Source organism: Typha angustifolia, chromosome 3, assembly GCF_048772165.1.
Source record: "Typha angustifolia cultivar Huaian chromosome 3, ASM4877216v1, whole genome shotgun sequence".
In the NCBI taxonomy this organism is placed as follows: Eukaryota; Viridiplantae; Streptophyta; class Magnoliopsida; order Poales; family Typhaceae; genus Typha; species Typha angustifolia.
Window position 1 is genome coordinate 859787 of NC_133241.1, and position 24457 is coordinate 884243.

Sequence of the window (24457 nt, forward strand, 5' to 3'; positions counted from 1 at the left end):
AAGGGTTCAATTAATTTTATTTTCTTTATAGCCACCATCACTGAGAAATTAAAATTTTCCTGCCACCCAAAGAAGAAAAAGAAGAAGATGCATGCATGAATCTCTACATAGAACACTCACATGCTCATCTAAGTACTTTTAAAACATAAAATAGAATAAAAATTAAAAGTAACAGAGCATTATCTGAATAATAGAAGAACACAAGAAAAAGAAACTAGTTTAGAGTCCGCCACGTGGCGCAACGAGCGCCGAGAAGCTACCATAATGAATCTCTAACACTCTCCCGTTTAACCAAGTCTCCATCTGTTAATTAAAAGAGAGATAGACTAGAAGAAGAAGAAGGAAGAAGAAGAAGAAACCATGGTGGATTGGGGTCCGGTGGTGGTTGCGGTGGCTTTGTTCGTGCTATTAACACCGGGATTATTCTTCCAGATTCCGGGGACGAGCGGAGTGGTGGAATTCGGCAACATGCAGACGAGTGGGCTCTCCATTATCGTCCATGGCGTCTTCTACTTTGCCCTCATTACCATCTTCCTCATCGCCATCGGCATCCACGTCCACGTTGACGAATAGTTATAAACTTGTGCGCATCTGTCTTTCTTTTCCTTTTGGTTTCATTGTTGTCCTTCGAACTAAATTATTTTGTAATTTATTTACGTCGACGGTATGAAACACACACACACAACGGTGTGTTTATTCAAAGGATACAAAGATAAGATTAGATTATATATATATAATATAGTGTAAAGATTCATCTCTATCTGATCCCATAAATACAAACCCCACACACCACCGCCTTAAGATCAAATCCTCTCGTCTTCTTATCTGCGAATAAGACGAGACCCACCGAATTAAATGCAGAACTACCTCCCCTCCTCTAACGGTAATTAGGAGTACGAGGAGAGAGAGAGAGAGAGAGATATGAAAAGTTTGCAACAATCCTCAAGAGAGCTTAAGAAGATCATCAGAATGGCAACCCTCTCAGCTAGCTAGACGAGGAGGAGCTACAGGAGTAGAAACCCCTGGGCGACGACGTTGCCGGAGGGAGGAGGAGGTCGAGCTTGGAGGCGAGGTGGGAACTCGAGGAAATGGAGGAGGGAGAGTACTCATAGGATTAAATCTGAGATCAATTTAAACTGAATGATTAAAATTAGAGCGTGGAATTAATAAGCCAATTTGGGATTTTATTGGAGTACTTGCCCAGCTCTTAAAAGACAAAACAAGTACCATAAGAATGTAAGATAGCCAGAAGACAAAAAATATAACACATTAATGTGCTCATACTTATATAGATAATAAGGAATATATATATATATATATATATATATATACACACACACGATAACATAGGGCCAATGTTACACTCCCTACGGCATATAATATATAATAATAATACGAAACCATTCCCACTAACTTTTATTTCTCATACTATATATAATTCTACTAGCATCATTAAGAAAGGCGACACAGTCTGGCGACGCGTCTTACGTGTCAAACAGGAATGGGAACGCCTGTAATGGCGAGGACAGCATCCCGTGGGAAGTCGCAACCACTGGCTCGCCATTGGCGTGAAAGGTCTCCTCTTCTTCAGTTCCTTTTCCCATCATCATCATCATCTCCTCCTCCCTCATCTCCATCCCATTCTGATCACCATCATCATCATCATCATCATCATCACAAACATAAACATATAGATAGATACAATGAGAAGAAGAAGAAGAAGAAGAAGAAGATGAAGAAGAAGAATCAAAGAGTTTTCTTTTTCTTGTTGTTGTTGGGTCACGTACCGCTTCCAGGTTCCTTCGGTCTTCAAGCAACTGCTTCCCCTGCGAGCATGGAAATGGTGTTAGAAAGTGGATTAATTTCTCCTTTAAAGTAGGGAGGAAAAGGACTATTTCGACCCTGCCTTGAGATTTGAATCACCAACCAGTCCCTAAGCAGAGCTCAGACGGTGTCAGTTTCTATTCAACGAAAGGGCAGGATGGTCCCTGGAATTAATGCACCAGATGGGTATCGATAATGGTGTAAAGCTTCATCCCAGCCCGTCCCACTTCCCTATTCAGCTATTCTCCATCTCCTATCCGGCTATCCCTCCTCCACTTTCCGACTGACCACCTCGGGAAAAGCAGAGTTCAAGTAACATCACTATAGGTTTATCCAGCAGTTATAATTTATCCACCCCTTCCACTCTCCTATCCTCGCTTCTATTTGCCTTATTCGTTACCTATCCCTCGTCCACTTTCAGAATTCCGATTGTCCATTGACGACGCACTTTCGGGAAGCAGCTAAATTGTCCGCGAGACTCCAATAAACGAGTAAGTCGATAGCAACCTCAAGTTCCTTTTTCTGAATTAGAATCGATGATTATAACAACATTTGAGTAATTAGAGTAGATGTTCTACATGTTGTCAACATCAGAGCTAGAATATAACAATTTCTTTCTACTTTCTTCTTCTTCTTCTTCTTCTTCTTCTTCTTCTTCTTCTTCTTTCTCTTTTGTAGTTTTCTTTAATTCCAAGGTCGTTGGCTTGGATTTTTCTCAATTTCGACTTGTCGTTTTTCTTTTGATCCGTGGCCATGTGTTATCTTTTTGATATACTGCAAGGAATTTTCTACCGAACTTCTTATTTATTTACTACACTTCCAAACTTAGAATACAAACTTAAGGTGAGTTTCACCGGCTCATAAGAAAAAACCGTTAAACCAAACAACGGCTTGGTTTACCTGCACGTCTTATGTAGAGACCGCTGAACCGGACAATAAGTTTCGAATATAAATTGTTGATCCGAAAAGTAAATTATGTGAACATTAACTCACAATCTACTCTAAAAGCTTTAACTAGTAATGAAGCTAGTAATGAAGTTTAAAATAATATTCCTCTTTATGAGTTTTATAATTTTAGAATTTGAGCCTATGACCTCTAGCTTTAATACTATATTAACTCACAATCTACTTTAAATACTTTGACTATTGAGAACAGTGAGTTTTATATTTCATATTCTAATGGTGAAAATTTCTTCCCTTAAAACTTGGGAATATACTTAGTGACCTTCAATTTTTCACATAAGTCATTGAACCGGGAAGAGAGATTCAACGGTTTTGTTAAGCTGGATTCGATGTAGCAAAATTCACCTAGATTTGTATTTAAGTTTTGAAATAAATTAGATACGTGAACAAAAGCAACTCACACTCTTAGTGTTAATTCACAAGGTAGGTAGCTTGAACTATTGCCCATTTTTCGCGACTCATTGACCTTCTTAACTATATAAATTCTCTAAAATGCCATTTGCATTAGTTATCTTATATATTTTTCTGTCACATAATCCATTTTTAGACCCTCCACGAACTATTTTACCCTTATTTTAGAGAAATAATAGAGAGAGTTGATTTGATGTTTTTCATTAGGGCTGTCAAGGGAATGAGAGATATTAGATAGTTGAGGAGGTCAAAATGTCACAAAATAAAAATAAAAAGAGGATCCGTATGAAATTCTGGGTGTCTAGGTGTACTTTAACTCGATTCATGGCATGACTGATGTGTTGATCACAAGTACTATTCTCAAGAATTCTGAGCTCTACCCAACTTGTTCATGCCTTAAATTTGTTTCTTATATCAAATATTAAAGATCTAACCCTAAAATATATGACATGTCTGAAGATAATCGACCTTATAATCAATTTCCTTTTCTCTCAATAAAGGTTAATGGCAATGTTGACTAACACCTGATTTTGCTACATCTAAGGGATTCAAAAATACATTTGATGTGAGGGAGAGTGTAAGATAGCACACACCTTTTCCTGAAGATCAGCAATCATCTGCATCATAAGTTGTGTCTGCATATAGTAAAGCACTATATAAGAAAGCAATACTTTGCAAGGTGCCTCAGTATGGAAATGCAAGTAACTCTGTTAGTGTATTATGATGGTAATATCATCCAGTTATTTAATTTGGTCAAGGTTCAAATAATTCAGATGAAAATGATATGAAATTACTTGGAAAACAGGGTAATATGGAATTTGTTCATGGTTTATAATGAATAATCCGAATGTAAAAGGTTTTATTATTACCTACAAAGATAATCTCTTTAAAGGATGTCGGATAATGTCGGTACGAGAATTTGGAGTTAGGAAAAATAGGATGTTAATTTTGTTGTTGTGGACTGCAGGGTGGATCATTTCAGTTGAGATGTGGTATCGTAAATAGTTCAACAACCAAGATAAACTTTGGCTCCCTGTTAATCTTCTTGCTACATTTGATGGATGTCTTTGGTTCATAATCGAGGGAGATTGATAAAAATGAAGCACCCTTAGTGTTATATAATTTTCAGACTCCCCTAAATTAACAAGAATATTTTATTGGATATTGTAAGACTGTCCTTACTCTATGAATCAGAATATTATGAACCACCAAACTATGAAATAATATGTGCAAACATGAGCATTCTGAAGGATTAATAGAAAAGTTAAATAATTGTGGCCTGCACAAGTTAAGGGTAGTATCTGCAAACAACAAGTTGTATGAACATTCATTGCAATGACTTGGAAATATCTAATGGAGATTGGTAGTTCACCAGTACATAGGAATTATTTCTTTCCTATAGGGAATCCAATGGAGGGAGGAAGAACAAAATTTGACACAGAAACTGCCAATAAAAGGCATGATGAATCTTCATTTTGAGAACCATGGTGAAATATAAATGAATGGAGGAAAAAGATCAAATATATTCTAAGAAGGTTCGGTTGTCTTTGTGGTTCTAGAACTGCATGAATGTGAATTTTCACTAAAGACGAGATAGTAATGAAATATTTAAAGGAGATCAACCTGTAGCAAAATAGAGTGAAGGTAGCAGGAGACTTCTATGCACAAGCTGCTGAGTAGTGGATTGAAATACTTGAAAGATTAAAGAGTTAGAGAGAGGATGTAAATTGATATGCTCACATTTCTAAGCAGTATAATCTAGCAGGACCGCAGACTTCACCGATTTGGAATGTGGACAAATTTCATAAGAATCAGCTTACATTCTTGTGAGGATGTTGTTTACCAAGGGATAGAAGATAATTATCTGAAATTGTGGTAGTATGAAGAATAGATGTAAGTTGAGGAATGGCCCAGATAGAACCAAATAGATACATAATTTCTTCAATCAAGAAATGGTATACAACTTTAAATCAAAAGTTTGGAAATCAAAATGAAAATCTTTTGGGCTCTGAAACAAATAGCACTAGAATAATCTATTTAATAACATTTTGGGGTTAGATGTCTCCCATATCATCAATGATAATAAATTCTAAAATATGTCAAACTGATCGTCTCATAGCTCTTGTAGGTGGTGTTACAAATCAGAAGTTGTACTGGAATGAGAGTTGGTAAAAAGTTGTTAGCAAAAAGATGTCAGCATTTAAGCTTATAGTTGAATAATAATCCAATGAGAAATTTTCGATTATTTATGCAATATAAATTATACATTATATTTATGTACATCACCATCATAAGATTTCTTCATGTTATTCTTTTGGTGCTTTTGTTCTCATGGATTGCCATCATAGTCAGCACGACTGTGTGGGTTGATGTGTTATCGTGCTTGTGAATTATCAGCATCAATATAAGGTTTGTATCTTGATATTCTATTATGGTCACCCATGTCAACCCATGCCACTAGAAATAAAGCATGTTTTTGTTACTTTAAATGAATCTGATTTGGGTTTCCTTCATCTCCTTTGACACTCTCTCTTGCATGATCAATGTAAATTACACTTAAAATTTTAGAAATCAAGGGAAAAATTTCAGTTCTTTTCCAAGTTATCTTCCCCAACATAGAAAATCCAAAAAATTTATAAAAGTCATTAAATTAGAATATAAATTCCATGTATCACACTATATCTAGTACGTAAAGTTAAAACTATAAATTATCCCTTAACACCCAATGTAAGGCCTAAAAAGATATGAAAATTATATTTTAAGCATGTCAAGGTCATCCAGTGTGCCAACAGCACACCGGCTCAGCATGACAAGTGCCAAGAATACGTACCATGTCGAGCCAAGATCAGCTTGACAATCCTTGCTTATTCTCCTCTATTGTTTTTTAAGTTTGTTTGCATATTGTAAATTGCTCATAAATGAGCAAGACCTGTGTGACGAGAGAAAGTTGAAATATGCATGATATCTATGCTTCTTATGAGTCCTAATTTTTGGTCAATATGACTTCTCTTTCAAGGGTGATGAACTAGTAAAATGCTTCTAGCCATATATAATATTGCACAGAAAATACATGGAACAGGTTGCTATGAGTTCTTTTTCTTCCCTGCTTTAAAGTTTATTAGAATCTGGCAGAAAGCACTAACAGTGGTTTACGAATTGTTGTGGTTCTTACATATTGATTTGTCAAATATTAAGTAATTCATCAAGATCTTGCACATCTTTTCCTAGTGAATCTAAAAATACTATAGATAGAGTGCATCTTATCTGTATGCTCCCATGTGATATGTAATTCTGATGTCTATAGAGGCACCTGGTGATTAGTTAGTTATTTTTTGAGAAAACAGTTAGAAGTATAGGAGACAATAATAACTTGCTGACATTATATAAGATGATGGTTTCTCATGCTTTAGTCGGATATCAAAAAGGTTGGAACTGGATAAAAAAACATATGCAGAAGAGGTTGATGACACAGACTAAAATCTTTCCACTTTGAAGACATGCAAAATAGAGAACAATAAGAATTTAGATGTGATAAGGACTTGCAACTTCACCAAATTAATTGTCATGCGAAAGGGAGAAAGATAGAGCTGACCTACAAAAATTAGCGAGATGAGATGAATAATGATCATGCAATATGTCCAGGAAGAGCGCATGAACAGTAGAGTTAAGATAATTATTCTTGCCTAATCTACAGTACTGGATCTTGTTTGAATATCTGGAGCAAGTTAATAAAGATGCTTCGAGGGAACAGATTTCCGTTCCGTGATGGAGGGTAACAATGCTAAAATCAGACTGACCTTTCCTGTCATTATCTGTGTTAGTGCACCTTCCAGTTCTTTTTCAATCTGATTAAGCTCATTCAGACTCAGCTGGGAAATATTTGACTCATCCAGAAACCTGCAAAAATATTTGCTGTCCTATTAAAATTTCATGAACATTGGCAATTCCAGAAAAATAATCGATGAAACTACCTTTGAGCAAACTTCATTAGCTCAATGTTGGTTCTTGAACCAGAAAAGTTTATATTATTATCCTGTATTACAGAAGCAAAATAAGTCAAATATAAACCTAATATAAAGTAGAACTACTATATTGTACTGTATCAGTAGTGAAATTGTTAAAAAAGAAAGTGTTAGATATTAACATTAAGGTTCACTTATCTAATCCCTATTAATTAGCAATCATTAAAATTTAGTAGCAAAGTTTACCGGATGCAACAATTTATATGATTGATATCAATCATTATTAATGGCCATTCTTTGTCAGCCAAGACTTGGACCTCACAAAGACTTATTCTGATTTTGAAAATCAATATAATTGTCCAGGCTAGTACCAAAAGAATTTAGTTGCATCTGCTTACCTCCGTGAAGGGAAAGCAGGATTCACAGTAATCATCATAATATCATTGTTCTCTTTATGTACCGTTTCAACTTTCTTCTACGATAAAATTAGTAGTGATCCAAACACTTCATTTCAATAGAAGCTAATATGTAAGAACGTGTGGAATTCTATCCGCTCGTCAAGATTAGGGTTCTTGATTTTAGCACTATGGACACTGCAATAGCTTAATAGTTGATATCAGCTTAGTGACATTTGTTGATTTAGATTCTTGCAGCTAGTGTGATGACAATGTTCCATTGAAGAAATCTGCATTTACAACTTCTAGAAATGAGAAATAGCATCACAATGTTGTTCCAAGAATAAAAGTTACTACATCAAAGAAGATTGTATCCTATGAAGGAGACATGGGATCCCCCAAACCGTGACCTTCTCTTCTTTTGCCTTGTCAGATCTGGTATGCTCAATTGTTATCAGGCACATACTGGAATGCTTTAATGTTATGAGATGTTGACTTTGATGAGAGATAAGGCAGAAGTTTCCACGATCATAACATGGGAAATTCTCGGTCACTAAAATCGGATATGCAATCAGCTCAATTTATAATACAAAACCCTTTATAAACACATCAAATACACCGACACTCCGAATTGGAAAATTCATTGCAGAAGGGTGTCTAATTGTCTATTTTCATACTATAGTGGGATTATATGTAGTAAATATTGCAACAGCAGTGTGCTATCTTTTAAGTTCCAACATCCTGAAAGTTACTTTTGTGTCATTTTTGTCTTCCAGCTGGGTGATGTATAACACAATGTTGATAAGAGAATTTTGTGATGACCTGTTGATATCATGAATACAACCTAACAGAGAAAAATCAGAAAACTTGGGCATAAATGGGAATCAGAATTTTCATCATATGCTTTTGCTAATTTCATGAATAGGTTTACTTCTTCAAATCCAACAGAAAGAAAAACTGCACAAAAATTTCAATTTTGAGAGCATCAAGTTTCTATCTGCTGCACTGATGAAATTTTTACCTGTTGGCACTGTTCCTGTTCATCACCAACTTTTTCTGCATCTGAGAATTGTTGATAATGAGCTATTATATTGTCCATGCTGAAACAGAGGAGCAAGTCAGTTCAAATTTCTTTACTTCTAATTGTTCATCAAGATACAAATTTGCAGGTAACTTCCAGTTGCTACTTTAGATGATTGCACTCATCAGCCAAAAGAAAAACCACTACAAGGCCATTACTGTTGTAGGCCAAATTGGTGCTATAAGTACTTAACATTGATAAACTACTGATCATTTATTTTCTTGTGTCCATGATGAAATGTTGCAGTAGTTTCTCTGATGTTTTATTTACTCAAAAATTGTTAGAGCCAATTTTTGTCAAACGATTCATAGAGAAACTGGAATTTTTACACTAATACTCGTCACTGAAGCATATCATCACTTATTCTTTGAATCGTCTTATGGACTTGTTTAACTACGTTTCCTTAAGAACCTGCTATCAAAACAAGAGAAACTAAGGACTATTCTAAATTTAAAATCAACCAAGTCCTAACAGAACTTAACACTTATTCTCATCATTCTCATTTGGTACGCAAATTTCATCTGGAGATCATCTTCATAATCTACATCTGAAGTGATCTCCCTCAAGTTACTCTGTCTTCATATTTGATAATTAGATTTCTTTAATGATGGACTTGATGGTTTTGAACTGAGTTTTGATACTAAATTGATGTGGTCTATAGGGCAAAAGACATTCTGAGATGGGAAAAATATGAGAATGTAAATAAATCCACGACAAAAGATATAACTTTTCTTTTTGGGGGCCACCAAGTAACTTGGCATGACTAGATTGATGATGAAAACTAGCCCACTTAGCTATGTGGGGGGAAAGTAACACTTGATTTGTAGATGAAAACGAAAGGTTGGAGAAGAATATTACATTCGCTTTGATATGATCGACATGGATGTTTGTCATATACTCCTTGGTCGCCAATAGCAGTATGACATCAAATCTACACCAACATAAGCTAAGATAATGCTTTTACTTTCTACAAAGATGGAGTGACAATTATTGAGTTTTTGTAAATTAATAATATTTCAAATATAATTTATCAAAATAGACGACTCCTTAAACTTATTACCAAAATGGGTAATCGGCATTGTAGCCCTAGATGAAACATTAAAACTTTTGGCAATTTGTACTATTAAAGAAAATGCTTAAAATTTAAGCATTTTTTTAATGCCAATTAAGTATTTTTTGTTGAGAGAAGTTAAGTGTTACATTGAACCAAATAAAAACGCCAGAGAGTTTAGCGTTTTCTCTTTTAGCTGAAAACGCTCATCTGATGAGCATTTTCTTTAAACTCTTAAACGCTAAATTTTTTAACGTTTTTAGTAGAGCTACAGTGCTCTGTACCCCTTTTTAGTAATAAGTTTGAGGAGTGGTCTATTTTAGCAAATTAAAATTTGGATAGGAGCTAGTTTGGTCAAAAACTTAAAATTATTCTTGTCCTTAACACAAAAAAGTGAATGCAATTTAATCAATGACAAAGAATATGAGTCAAAAGAAACAAAAGAGGTCTTAGCTTTGACCATAAAATGAGAAAGTCCAATATCCAAAGAATCAATGTGTTGGTATAGTATAGACTCTTCAAGACACCATATGATAAGGAACTTGATTGTATTCTTTAACCTAGAAGATAAGGAACTTGACTGTTGAGATAAAAACACTATATTTAGACTCACCATAAATAGGAGATGATTAAAAATTTGGTTAGATTTTCTAGACTGCAGCATAATTTGCTTATTAACACAAGTTACATGTATATTTCTTACATGATATGAATACAATATTGTTTATAACTTATATAGGATCAAATGAAAATAATATTGCATAAATATAATAGATATAACTAGTTTGCACTTGAGCATGTCTGAAGTCTAAACATATCAATTTAAGTTTCGAGAGCTAAATGAGGTTAAAAGGTGGATGAAGAAACATAAAAATTTCCTACCAAGATATGTAAGGCCCATTTTTCTTTATTTATTTTTTAATAAACTTGCTTATTTTAATCGAAACCGATTCAGAAGTTAAGACCCTTTCTTAAGGTTAGATTTGATCTTGGGTAGATTTGATCTTGGGTAGCACAGATACTTGAAATGATTAAGGCGACTAGTATCATTATCCTCAAAATTAGATCCTATGTTTAAATTGCTATTGGAAGAAATTTGAACCAAAAGATAACTATTAAACATTTGGTATCCTCATCCTGGGTAGCACAGATACTTCAAAAGATAACTACTAAACATTTTGATATCGAATACATGTACAGGTTGGATATGCATCTGATATATTTTCGGAGTATCTAAATTAAAAGCAAATTATTTTTAACTATCAGATTTGTTTAGGATATAATTGGATACGCACAAGATAAAATAGAATACATTTTTTTTAAGGTTATTAGAATACATTTTTTTTAAGGTTATTAGTATATCATGTAGATATTGAATTGATTATATGGTTGTAGGAAATGCTATGTTGAATTGCTGATTTGTTGTTGTAGGAAAAATGTATAGAGATTAGAGACTACAGAATGCTATGTTACTTAATAAGAAAAATGTGTTAGTATATTAGATAGTAGAGAATGTGTATATTTAGTGTTTAGTTACTTGCATGCAAATGTAGATATTTCATATATTGTATCACCAGAGATAAATAGCTACCAAAACTATAAGTTCTAGTATTGGTAGTATAGTTATAGATGACAATGCCTCACTTTGAAAGTATATAACTAATTCAGAGATGATAATATAAGGAGAAATTCTAAATTTCATTATAATTATTATTAATAAATATACAAATAATCTTATTATTGAACAAAAACTTGTGTAATAAGATTAATGGATGTGGAACTAAACTTTGCGCTAAAATAAATAGCCATCATATGATAGAGATAAAGAGGATTGTGGAGAGTCCGAGTTAAGAATAAGAAACTCTATGTCTAGGTTTATATCATTGAGAAAGTCAGTTTAACATACTTCATCTAGTTATGTGCTTTGGAACCAATTCTTCTAATATATCATTTAGATCTTGAAAGAGTTACACAAATAGGAATCAACTCTTAAGAAGTCATTTAATATAGTTTATTGTAATCAATTGCATTATAAAATTGCTAAAAGATTCTACTCATTTGGGTTATTATAAACGCATTATGCTAAGTCTTATATGTTTGTTGTTAGTAGTCAAATATTAGATTATTTGTCTCCTAAATATAATATGTTGAGAATCATACTCTTTCAACAAGAAATACAATTATTGAGACTCATTAAAGGCACATTGAGGGGAAAAAAAGGTTAGCATATCTGCGATGGCTGAACAAATGCACAAAAAAGCCTTTTATCAAATTTTGGTATTGATAAAGTGGTTTTTTAGAGTTGTTAATTATGACACATCTAGCTGGATCATCAAAATAACTCCATTTTCGTGCTATTCTTATTAGGCATTATAGGTCATTTGATTCAAGAGAATTCAAATAAGGACTTAAATTTCTTGTATAGAAAATGAGTATTTGAAGAAGTTCTTTCTAAATGAGGAAGAGAGGATTAAATGAGTACTATAATTTTTCACCTATAGAAGGTTTTGCTAACCATAACTCTATTGAAGATAGAGATATTTTTGATTTAAATAAGTTGATTATTCATGGTGCTTTTGTATCATACTTTAGAATTTAACACTTAAGTTACTTGGATAACTATGTTCATCGTTATATTGTGAGAGGTTTTAGAGCACATATTCTTTTCTTCACTCGAGAAATAAGATCACTTAAAAGATCTAGTTTCACCCGAGTAATAAGATGAAGGCAATGAGAGCGATGATAACTTATATAAAGATGAATGATCGCTATAAATTAATAGCAATGTATCCTCGCCCCTATTACACTACTCTCATTTGAGGATTATGATACTAGTCATCTTAATCATTTTAAAGTATATTCCCAAACAATTAGTACTTAAATTTCTTCACTCAAATCTAATCATAAGAAAGGGTCTTATTATAAAATGAAGACTCATGTAATGAGATTAATGGATGTGGAACTAAACCTTGCTCTAAAGTAAATAACCATCATATCATGGAGATAAAGAGGTCAGAGTTAAAAAGAAGAAACTATATGTCCAGGCTTATACCATTGTGAAAGTTAGCTTAGCATACTTTATCTAGTTATGTGCTTTTGAACTAATTCTTTTAATATTTTCTCTAGACCTAGGAAGAGTTGACAAAAAAGGAAACAACTTTTTAGAAGCCATTTAATATACTTTATTATAATTAATTGCATTGTGAAATTGCCAAAATATTCTACCCAATTGGGTTACCATTTGATATTATTAAAAACACATTATATCAAGTCTTACATGTTTGTTGTTAGCAATTAAATATCAGATTATTTGTCTTCTAGATATAATATGTTGAGAATCATACTCTTTCAACAAGAAATGCAATTATTGAAAGATTATTAAGACACATTAAGGGTACATTGAGAGAAAAGAGGATTTACATTATTTGCGATCACAAAGTGGTTTCAGATTTTTTTAGAGTTGTCAATTATAATAGGGAGTATAAAGACAAATTCTTCATATCTAGTTAGATCATCAAAATTTAAGCTTCATTTTCGTGCTCTTCTTACTAGGCATTATAACTCAATTTTGATTGAAGAGGATTCAAATCGTACTCTTTCATGTAAGGACTTAAAATTGCTTGTATAAAAAATGAGTGTTTAAAGAGGTCCTTTTTAAATAAGGAAGAGCGGATAATTATAAATGGGTACGATAATTTCTCTAACTACTTTAGAGAGTTTTGCTAACCAAAAGTCTATTGAAGATAAAAAAATATTCCTGATTTAAAGAAATTGATTATTCATGGTGCTTTTGCACTAGTTCTTCAGAATTTGACTATACGTTATTCGAATAACCGTGTTCATCATCATATTATGAGGTTTTAGAGCACATATTCTGTTATTCACTTAATGGAAAGAAACAAGATCACGAAAAAGATCTAGTTTCACCCGAATAATGACACGACAGATCAAAACGTGATATGAAGGGTGGGGGAGAGGGATTCATTGGGAGTGAGAATTTTATAAATACTAAATTTTCACTTGATAAATCAAACAACATGCTCACTGATTTAGGCAATGAGAGTGACAATGATTTAAATAGAGATGAATGATTGATATAGTAGTAATAGATACCCACTTGTATTATACTGCCCTCAGTTTTGTGTTATATATTGATTATGAAATGTTAATGTAAACTTAGGGAATTAGTGTATTTACTTCATAAACTTTAGTGCTATGAGTTGCTCGTATTGAATACTATGATATCTACTGCTCTCATTTTTTAGTGCATTAATTGTTGAATATTGACATCCTGTTTTAATACTCTGTTACAAAATTCTTATACTATTAATTGCTTACAAATACAATACATCCATATTCTTGTATCCTACATGTCTGTTATCTATACTTTTTGCACATATAAGATTATCATTACAAAATAAATATATATATATATATTATATTTTTTTATATATTAAATATATTATATACTGTTTTTTTTAAAGCATTTGCCATATCTTAGAATAGCCTAAAAATTGCTTTGGTCTTTTGTGAGCTTTATTTTTCATCTTGGTGATTTCAAGGATAATAGAAATAAACATTTGGGGGTCCTCTAGGTTTAACACAACTACACAATACAAGGTTTTGGAAGATAATTTCATTAATTGTATGAAAAATGATCCACAATTTACATTCTATGGGCTAGAAGATGTTGTTACACAGAAAAATTCGAGTGAATCCATGCAATTTGATACCTAGATATCTCCAATAGCTTTTAGAGAAGGAATTCTTGGAAGGCCTCCTTTTTTTTTTTTTTTTACTCCTTTATATTAAATTCAAGAATTTGAATAAGGTTTGCAATTCTTGGTCTCAAGTCGGATAAGCAAGGGACAGATAAGTACTATGTTCTTATTCACCAAATAGATATATTTAAATTGTGAATAATTAGCCCACCACCACTTTATTCCCAGATAAAGTGTTCAATTTGTTTGTTGGAACAGTATTCCTCATTTTGTTTTGAGTTTTATATCAAGGGAACTTATAAATTTGTTCACATATCCTTGTTTAATTTTTAAATTTCAAACTATTTATTTTAACTTTGCCTCTAATTATAGAATATTATCAACTAATTCTTCTATTCTATAACACATCTAATAATCTTTGTTTTAACTGTGAGAGACTAATAAACGTATTAGAATGTTTATTTTTATCATTCTACATTAAAAGTGATTAGATAGAAGAGAAAATAGACATTATCATTCTCTTTTTTTTCTTTTTTTTTGGGTTCCAAATCCACTATTCCAACTAATATAGTCAAAAAATACAAAATTTATCCTTGTAACCATTACATTATTCCACTGTCTCATAACAATACAAACATAATTCCACAACTCATAATCATACATACATAATTCCACACCTCATAACCATAGATACATAATTCCACATAATCCAAGGATAAAGGAGTTTGCAAAGGATAAATAGAAATTAGCTCAGGGAAAATTATTCCACTTCCGGACGAAGTGTTAGGTGTGTCTAACGTCCAATTAGAAGTCATTTATCAAGCTAGGGCATACATAATCGTAAGGAAAATTTTCCATTTATTAAGTCAATTCCTATTATACTCATAGAATGCAAGAGATCCAGATAGTGCTAAGACCTCACAGATTTAGGTATTGGATTTAAAGGGAATGTTCCTTCCTAAATATTGACATGCTAAGAAAATAGTCCACTATTTCTTTTTCCACTGGTTTTTTTTTTTCATCCCATCTTGGATACTATTCTTTCCTTTGCATAGTGGTGTGGACTAAGATTTCATCCATTGAATAGATCGTATGATCCTTGATCCAAATTGGACCATCAATACGATCAATACGATTAGACACGATCATCAGGCTGGCAAAATTTGGTCCGAGCTTTTAGGGCTAATCGGACTTAAATATTTGTTCACGGCTCGACCACCAATCACTCGGGCCGGGCTAGAATATTTTAGCCTGTTACTCTCCACTAACCCATTAGAAATTGGGCTTGGGTTGTGTATAATGGATCTAATATAATGAGTTAAATATAAAAAATGTATATCATATTAGGTCGAGTTTAATTTACTTATATTAAGATATTTTAGTTATCTTTTATAAGAATATACTTATATATTGATATATAGTTTACTAAACGTGAAACTAAAAGAATTATTAGAATATGCATTCATAATGGGTTAGGTCAACATAGTGGATCCGACTTTTGAGAGGGTAGACAAGGGCTTAACTCATGCCGTCCACTCTCATCTAAGGCTACGGTCAGGCCAAGCCTAAATCGGGCTCGGGTTGGGCTCGATTAAAACCGGGCGAGTTAGACAGATCGAACCTAATGATCATAGCTAGATACAAACAGACGACCCGATTCTGAAATCGATACCTGTAATCTTCGTTGCTACAGAACTTTCTAATTTGTTTATACTCCTCTCTATTAAAAATATATTATAATACATAATTTTTTAGGTTAAATAAACAAAAAATAACATAATAATGAATCAATCAAAACAAGAACCAAGAGGACTAAAATAGACCGAAACTCTTGGAACTTTTTGTTTTTGACATCGAAGTGAATCGTTGATGACTTAAGAACATGCTAGAGGTAATTCTCGTCAATTCCCTCAGCAAGACTTCATATAAATGAGCTCATCCTACTTTAGCAGCATTATTGTACAAATGCCAACTTGTCAACCATGGACCAAGTCCTTCCTACACATATGGATGTCTCTATGATTCGCCGATAAAGATATCAATAGATAATATGATTGATCTCAAATGTGGATTCCCAGAAGAGGATTTGCAAGGCTACCAAAGATATCAATAGACAATGTGATATAGAATTTGGCCTTGGCTATCAAGGCTAACATGTAAATTCAAACAAAAACAAGAGAAATACGTTAAAATCATTGCAGCAATTCCTCTTAACGCTGGGAAGGATTCAAAATTGTGTGAATCTATGTACTTTCTTATTTTATTAATATGAGTCATCATCATTAAGTCACATCAACCTATTAACTTTGATGAAGAATGAGTTTTTACCATATTAGTTCTCCCAAACTTATATCTAGAACTAGAAAACGATTTATATAGCTCTGAAACTAAGCTCCCATTCACTCATTGTGAAATAAGAATGCGAAGGTAAGCCTCATTATTCTAATATACTAATTTATTATTCTCTCTCTTATAAAAGAGTGAGAAGTACCTAGGGAACCCCTCAATGATCCCTAAATCATATGCTAGACGTTACAGATTTGTGGAAAATAAGATTCAATCCAAGTTGTGCGAATGAAAATCCAAAAGCCAAAAGTATAAGCTTATACCAATTAGGGGTATAACTAGATCCAAATTATATGATACCAAAATCGTTTTGACTACTTCGAATATGAATCTTAATTTTTCAATCCATATATAAATGAGTCAATTTGCTATAGGTAGTTTATAATTCGATCAAATTTGGGTCGGATTAGAAGTGAATATCTATCGAAGCTCTAATATATATATATATATATATATAGTTTTTCTTCTTCTATTTTTAAATTCGTAGGCAATGGATATTTAGTTCAATACTTCAATTATGTATATAGGAGCATTTAATTATTCTAATTCATAGTATGAATAATCTCAAGTCTATAAAAAAAATACCATTTCGTACTACTATTATGGTTACTTGATATATGAAACTAATATCATTTCGAGTGAGATGATAGAAGAATGAGTTGTTACCCTATTAGCACTCCCAAACTTATATTTAGAACTAGAAAACGATTTATATAGGATTTTTTTCTCTAAAACTAAGCTCCTATTCACTTGTTATGAAATAAGAATTCGGAAGTAAGTCTCATTATTCTAGTATACTAATTTATTATTCTCTCTCTTATAAGAAAAGAGAGGTGGTGCCGGCCATCACAACTTGTCATTAGTGAGAATTACCTAAGGAACCCCTCATTGATCCCTAAATCATAAGCTAGACGTTACAAATTTGTAGAAAATAAGTTCAATCCAAGTTGCGCGAATGAAAATCCAAAAGCCAAAAGTATAAGCTTATCCCAATTACGGGTATAACTAGATGCAAATTGTTTGATACCAAATTCGTTCAAATTGTTTGATACCAAATTCGTTTTGACTAACTCGAATATGAATCTTAATTTCTCAATCCATATATAAATGAGTCGATTTGCTATAAGTAGTTTATAATCAGATCAAATTTGGGTTGGATTAGAAGTGAATATTTATCTAAGCTCATATATATATATATATATATAGTTTTTCTTCTTCTATTTTTAAATTCGTAGGCAATGGATATTTAGTTCAATAATTCAATTATGTATATAGGAGCATTTAATTATTCTAATTCATAGTATGAATAATCTCAAGTCTATAAAAAAAATACCATTTCGTACTACTATTATGGTTACTTGATATATGAAACTAATATCATTTCGAGTGAGATGATAGAAGAATGAGTTGTTACCCTATTAGCACTCCCAAACTTATATTTAGAACTAGAAAACGATTTATATAGGATTTTTTCTCTAAAACTAAGCTCCTATTCACTTGTTGTGAAATAAGAATTCGGAAGTAAGTCTTATTATTCTAGTATACTAATTTATTATTCTCTCTCTTATAAGAATAGAGAGGTGGTGCCAGCCCTCACAACTTGTCATTAGTGAGAATTACCTAAGGAACTCCTCATTGATCCCTAAATCATAAGCTAGACATTACAAATTTGTAGAAAATAAGTTCAATCCAAGTTGCGCGAATGAAAATCCAAACACCAAAAGTATAAGCTTATACCAATTAGGGGTATAACTAGATGCAAATTGTTTGATACCAAATTTGACTAACTCGAATATGAATCTTATTTTCTCAATCCATATATAAATGAGTCGATTTGCTATAGGTAGTTTATAATCCGATCATATTTGGGTTGGATTAGAAGTGAATATCTATTGAAGCTCTAATATATATATATATATATATATATATATATATATATATAGTTTTTCTTCTTCTATTTTTAAATTCGTAGGCAATGAATATTCAGTTCAATACTTCAATTATGTATATAGGAGCATTTAGTTATTCTAATTCACAGTATGAATAATCTCAAGTCTATCAAAAAATACCATTTCATACTACCATTATGGTTACTTGATATATGAAACTAATATCATTTCGAGTGAGATGATAGAAGTATGGTGCCTCAATTTTTGCTATTAAACCACAAAAATTAAGTGCCAAAAACTGTGACATATTGCTTTCGAATTAGATTATTACATTTTCTTTATTTCATAGTATACTAGTTATTAGTGAGGAACCCAAATATGGTCGCTTGAATTTGAATCCAATGCAACATAATTCAATAATAAACAAACTAGATATTAATATTGCAATTGCCACTCCATGTAAATTTTGAATCGAGTCCAAATCCAACAGAACTAAATAGATATGGACTAAGATTTGTATATATCCGATCAAATCGGATTCGAGTACATGGTATTATTTCATGTCGGCCACAATCTTCCCTAAAACTTTAGTTAGATAAGATGACATACCTAAAAGGGGCCCTTTTGGTGGGCCTTTGAGCTAAGACTTACTTTATAGGCCAATGTGACAGGTGAACTTAGAATTCATCAACCAAAGCTTGTTAACCAAAATCTTGGTTCTCATATTGGCTTGAGGACTTATCAAGCAACTCTCAAGTATCTATCTATAGGCTATTATTCTTACTCACTTCTCAAATTGGAAAGCCAACAGTAAGTGTAGAGCCTCCTGGACGTGGCTATCCACTTTTTAGTCTAAGAGCTTATCCCAACAAGAATCTAGGATGGTCGGTGGGAGATGACTATTCTATATCAATTCGACAAGATTCTTGGTTGTCGGGCCCAAAGCTTCCTTCTTACATTCTTCCGATCGATATCTAGGGTTCAAGAACTCAAGCCCCGGTTCATTTATCCAAATAAGAATATGCTTATTATGATATAAACATCCTTATACTCGTATAGCAAATAAACAATCATTTAAGTCTATACTAATATAATTATATCTATTATTCTCTCATCTCTTTTTTCATATAATATTCTTAAATTTAGCGATTATTATTTTATCCTTAAAAAATATTACTTCAATCAATCATTATTTTAACCCCTCTATCTTTTCCTCTTCGCCTTCACTTTCTTCTCCTTATTCATCCATTTATAGAGGATATTTAATCATTTGCTAAAGTATTACTTCAACTTTATATCAAAACAAGTGTAATTGTTATACACTATGTTAGTATACAATTAAACAGTAAAATAACTTATACCAGTATAAGCACTCTTATGCTAGTATTAAAAATTAGAATAGTTATATTAGTATTAACCTTATTCCGTAGGCTCTCATTTACTTCGGCCCCATTCACATCAACAATAAATCTTTTTTAAATTCTAAAATACAACTCCTTATTCTAAAATATCAGACAAACATTATAATAGTTCTATAAAAATAAAAATACTAATTATTAAAACTACATCTTATATCATACTAACTCAAATACCAATTTATCCTTAATATTTATCTCATCAATATACTTTATATTTAATCAAAAGATACTTATCGTGTTTTACAAAAAAAAAAAACTTTTTTTTATATTTTTCTTCACTTAATATCACATCAAATATAATTATTACACCTTTATGCTAGAATAATAGCTTCTGTCATTTTAGAAATAACTTTTTATGTAGTCTAGAATACAACCCCTTATTTCAAAATAACAATTAAACATCATAATAACTTTAATCTAGAATACAAATACTATTTATCATAATTATATCTTATACCACACAATAATCTAATTACATATTTATCTATCCTATTAATGTATTTTATATGAGGTCAAAGAATATTTATCATAATTTTATAAAAAATAAAAAATTTCTTCATATTTCTTCACTTTATATCACATAAAATATAATTATTATATTTTTATTCGGAATAATTATTTTTAAAATTTAAAAGCCTTATCTAAAAAATAACAAATTAAAAAAAAAAACCTATTCTAGAATTTGGTATTATTCCTAAAAAGTAAATTAGCTCGGTTCACCATTTGCTATGAAAAAACTATGTTCCTAGAGTTCTAGTGCAGCACCCTCTAGGGTGAGGCTACCTCGTGGAAAGAGCTAGGTCTTTGGCTACCCCTTATCCGGTTGTCAATAGCCTCAATAATGGCACTGATTGGACGGTTTTCCTATAATATCAAAATACAAAAGGTACATTTCATCCATCTCCTCTCTTTATAAGAGTTTATTTCACAAACAGATGTAATGATCTATTAGTACTAGTTGTTCAAGATCGATTCTATAAGGAACGAATTGATCCATTTTCATTCCAAGATTACGATCGCTTTCATGCATTTGAGTGAATCAAAAGAGTCTATAAACTTTCATTAATAAAATTAAAAATAAGATGGCTCCTATATTCTCTGAACCCACCCATCATTTGCACCAACGTTCCAATAGTCCAAGCAGTTGGCACAAGGAAGTGATGAGAAGGGGTAATTGTCGCTCTAATAGTAGAGAAAGGTGTAACAACTCAATGCAGCTGTGACACCTACGAACGTCATCCGGAGAAAGGTAAGTAAATCGTCTATAAAATGTAGAATTTCATTAAGGTTCTATACCAAATTATATGTATTTATTTATTTATTTATGGTTTTGCAAATTGGATAGATTGAAGATGATAAACTACATATGAGATTTCCAAACATACGTTAGTTCATCATATCAATTTATATCAATAAATTTGTAATAGATTAGTATCTATAAGGTATCAGAATAAGCAGAACAAGAGGAGTAAATGGGATGGAATTATGAACAAGAAGGGCAAAAGGACTTGCAACTGATCGATGGAAGACGAATGGATTTTCTACAACAGTGAGGTTGCAGCAAGGTTCAGCATTGTCTTGTCAGATAGATTGTAGGTGAATTTAAGTACAGATATTGGTGCATCTTATTTGCAAATGATACATTATGATTGATAATTTGAAGAATTGATTGAATATGAAGCTGGAAGATGGAAGATATGGTGGAGAACGTAAAATCTGAAAAGTTTAGACAAGTAGAACAATGGCTGAGCATATGACATAACTAAATTTATTCTATATAAGAACAAAAAAAAAAGGGGCTTCCATCCCAAGTGTTCAATCAAGATTTAGCTAAGGGGAAAGGGTGTGCAACGAAAAGATTCAGCAGGATAAACAAAGGAAAGATAAGCATGACGGCATAAATTAATAGTAAGAAAGCGGGAAAAAAAAAGGAACGACTTTGTGTGAAATAAAAACAATAATTGACTGAAAGTAAAGAAGAGCAGAAAAGCTGGAAAATAAGGAGAAACGAGGTCTTGAACTGTGAATCCCGAAAACCGGGGGAATCGAAGATGGCTAATGGAGATCCGAGGAACCACAGCGAATCGTTTCACCTTATCACTGTGCTTCTTTTTTTTATATATATTTAAAAAAAGAGGAAAAATCACTAAAAATAGACGACTTTAATGAACTAGAGTTGAGTTGTGCCTTGGAGAAATAGAAGCGAGCAGCGACGTAGTGGAAATTCCTAGAAACGTAGATTGAAAAAGGAAGGAAGAGATCCGACGACGGGGTTGTTTGTAACAGGAAACGGAACTCGAGATTTACGAACGTTTCACCTCAGCACTGTGCTGCTGGGCATAGAACGAGTTGAACCATTTCGGCGCCACGTGCGAGGGAAAAGGATAAAAAGTAAAACACGAAAGAAAATTGAGGGTTTTAATAAGGTTAAATCTCGGCTGGGCACCGGCCCACTTGAGTACTGTGGTAAGCAGCAAAGGGCGACGATGGAAATACCCGTCGAACCCCCTCGGCACTCGCGCTTCACTGTCGCACATCTCTTGGTTTCGAGGAGGGCAAATTGGACCGATAAGCTAGGGTTTGGGCGAATTTTGAAGAGGAGAACCATCTAGAGGAGGGGTGGGGGGGGTTTGGGGGAAGAGAGAAAGAGGGGTGGGAGGGTACCTTGATGTGCTTGAGTACTCGTAGAGCTTCCCTTGAGAGGAGAAGATGATGAGGCCGACTTCAGCGTCGCAGAGGACCGCGAGCTCGTGTGCCTTCTTGAGGATCCCACCCCGCCGCTTCGAGAAGCACACCCGGCGGGTCGTCTTGTCCTCGATCCGCCGCAGCTGTACCCTTCCTCTCACCATCCTCTTCCCCTCGAAACCCTAACCCTAAGAACCAAAACCAAAAGGAGGCTTCTCTGGGATGCAATAGGAGGCATGAAATCAACGCTTTTTTGTAGGCGCCTTTCTCTCTCTCTCTCTCTCTCTCTCTCTCTATAGATCTCTTTCGCTCTTTAGAAATGGAAAGAAAAGGGGGGAAGACGAAGAGATTCCAGTATCCATAGCGCCTTTCGCGATTGAGACGAATAGAAGAAAAAGAAAGTCCATTAATAATCGCTCATCATTGGCCTCCTCTAACACCGACTTCAAACCCAACAGCGACCGCGCGAAGGGAAAGGAGCAAAGTGTAAAATATCCCCCAATGTTAAAACTATTTTGCCCTTCTTTCCGAAATTAAGGACGGCGATTGTTTAAGTGAGGATAAGGAAGAGGATGTGGGCCAAGCACCGTGGAAGCAAGGGAGAGAGCCGAGAGCGAGGCGGTTGGCCAGCTCAGCTGGCGCTATCGCGCGCCGCGGGCTAAGCGCCTGCCACGTGGAGATCGCGATCAGGGAGGGTCGGCGAGCAACATGTGGGCCACGTGGTATGCTGGTGAAGTGCCAAGTGACATGGGCACTCCGGCACGTGGTCGGGGCTTGATGGGCTAAAGAAAGTAGAGGGGCAGAGATAGGCAGGCTAACACGTGGAAAGCACTCGTAGGGAATTCCCCCAGGCATCTCAACTCAAGCAAGAACCGGAACGATTTCGCTGCCATCCCGCGTGGCAAAAGACGTCCAGCGTACAGCCAACGAGGAGTCGGCGAGTTCCCCGTTGCAGGAAATTCCTGCAGATCGGGATGCATGCGATCGCTTGATCCTACCCGGTCGGGTTCGACCGGCGAAACCCGAGCCGGGAGAGGGTCGGTTAGGGGTGGTGGGCCCCGGGCAGCGGCCGGCAGTGATAACTTTAATCGAATAAAGATGGGGAGGATTAAAAGATTCCGTTCAAATAATAACGAGGGCTGGAGCATCGTAACCTTGTCTTTCTTAGACTAGGCAAAGAGGGAGGCAGGCAGGCACGTACGTCATCAAGATTCGCTCTCGGTCTCCCACCAGTCCTTTACACCGCGCGCGCGTTATCGCTGCGTCTCGCTCATCAGGACCATCCCTGCCGGTGAGAAGGCTTCCTGTTGCTGGATAAGGTGGCGCATTACACATCACCGTCCAGGCACGTGAAAGTCCACGTTACCAGCCAATCCCATATATATCGAATATTGACGATGGAGGTTGAAGTTTGCATGCGTGACAAAGATTTTGTAGTAAGACTGTAGACGAGTAATATAATCGAGCTTCAGAAGCTCAGTTACTCTAAAACCCATCTTCTATAAGGTGACATTAATCTCCAGGAGGCAGGAGCTTGTTTGGCTCTCATATGCGTTAGACAGTCAAACGCAACGCCATACTGTTAGCCCAGTGGAGAGCGGAGACGTACGGGAGAGCTAAAGCTTCGGTTGTATTAACTATTAAGTAGCGGTAGCGAATATCATATCATAGTTCGTGTCGAGCACGTAGCATATGTTTTATGAATGCACAG

At 34.0% G+C, this 24457-nt stretch overlaps 2 protein-coding genes across 5 annotated transcripts; one reads left to right on the forward strand and one right to left on the reverse strand.

Annotated features, from left to right (window-relative positions):
* The first annotated feature begins 157 nt into the window (after positions 1-157).
* On the forward strand, positions 158-10014 carry LOC140778641 (uncharacterized). Of its 4 annotated transcripts, none has more exons than XM_073123461.1 (2): positions 158-583; positions 8725-10014. In XM_073123461.1, exon 1 carries the CDS (start codon positions 361-363, stop codon positions 571-573), a length of 213 nt encoding a protein of 70 aa, XP_072979562.1. In that variant the 5' UTR covers positions 158-360; the 3' UTR covers positions 574-583; positions 8725-10014. The 4 variants fall into 4 exon arrangements, 2 of the variants coding, with proteins under 2 accessions (XP_072979562.1, XP_072979553.1); XM_073123452.1 differs by lacking the exon at positions 8725-10014 and adding an exon at positions 7814-8569; XR_012107219.1 differs by lacking the exons at positions 158-583; positions 8725-10014 and adding exons at positions 1836-2315; positions 7804-8569.
* LOC140778632 (truncated transcription factor CAULIFLOWER A-like) lies at positions 1263-23231 on the reverse strand. The gene is made up of 7 exons (XM_073123442.1): positions 22726-23231; positions 8577-8655; positions 7170-7231; positions 6996-7095; positions 3792-3833; positions 1788-1826; positions 1263-1643 (listed from the first exon to the last, which is right to left on the reverse strand). The coding sequence occupies exons 1-7, from the start codon at positions 22908-22910 to the stop codon at positions 1485-1487; spliced, it is 666 nt and encodes a 221-aa protein (XP_072979543.1). The 5' UTR covers positions 22911-23231; the 3' UTR covers positions 1263-1484.
* Between the last annotated feature and the right edge of the window lie 1226 nt (positions 23232-24457).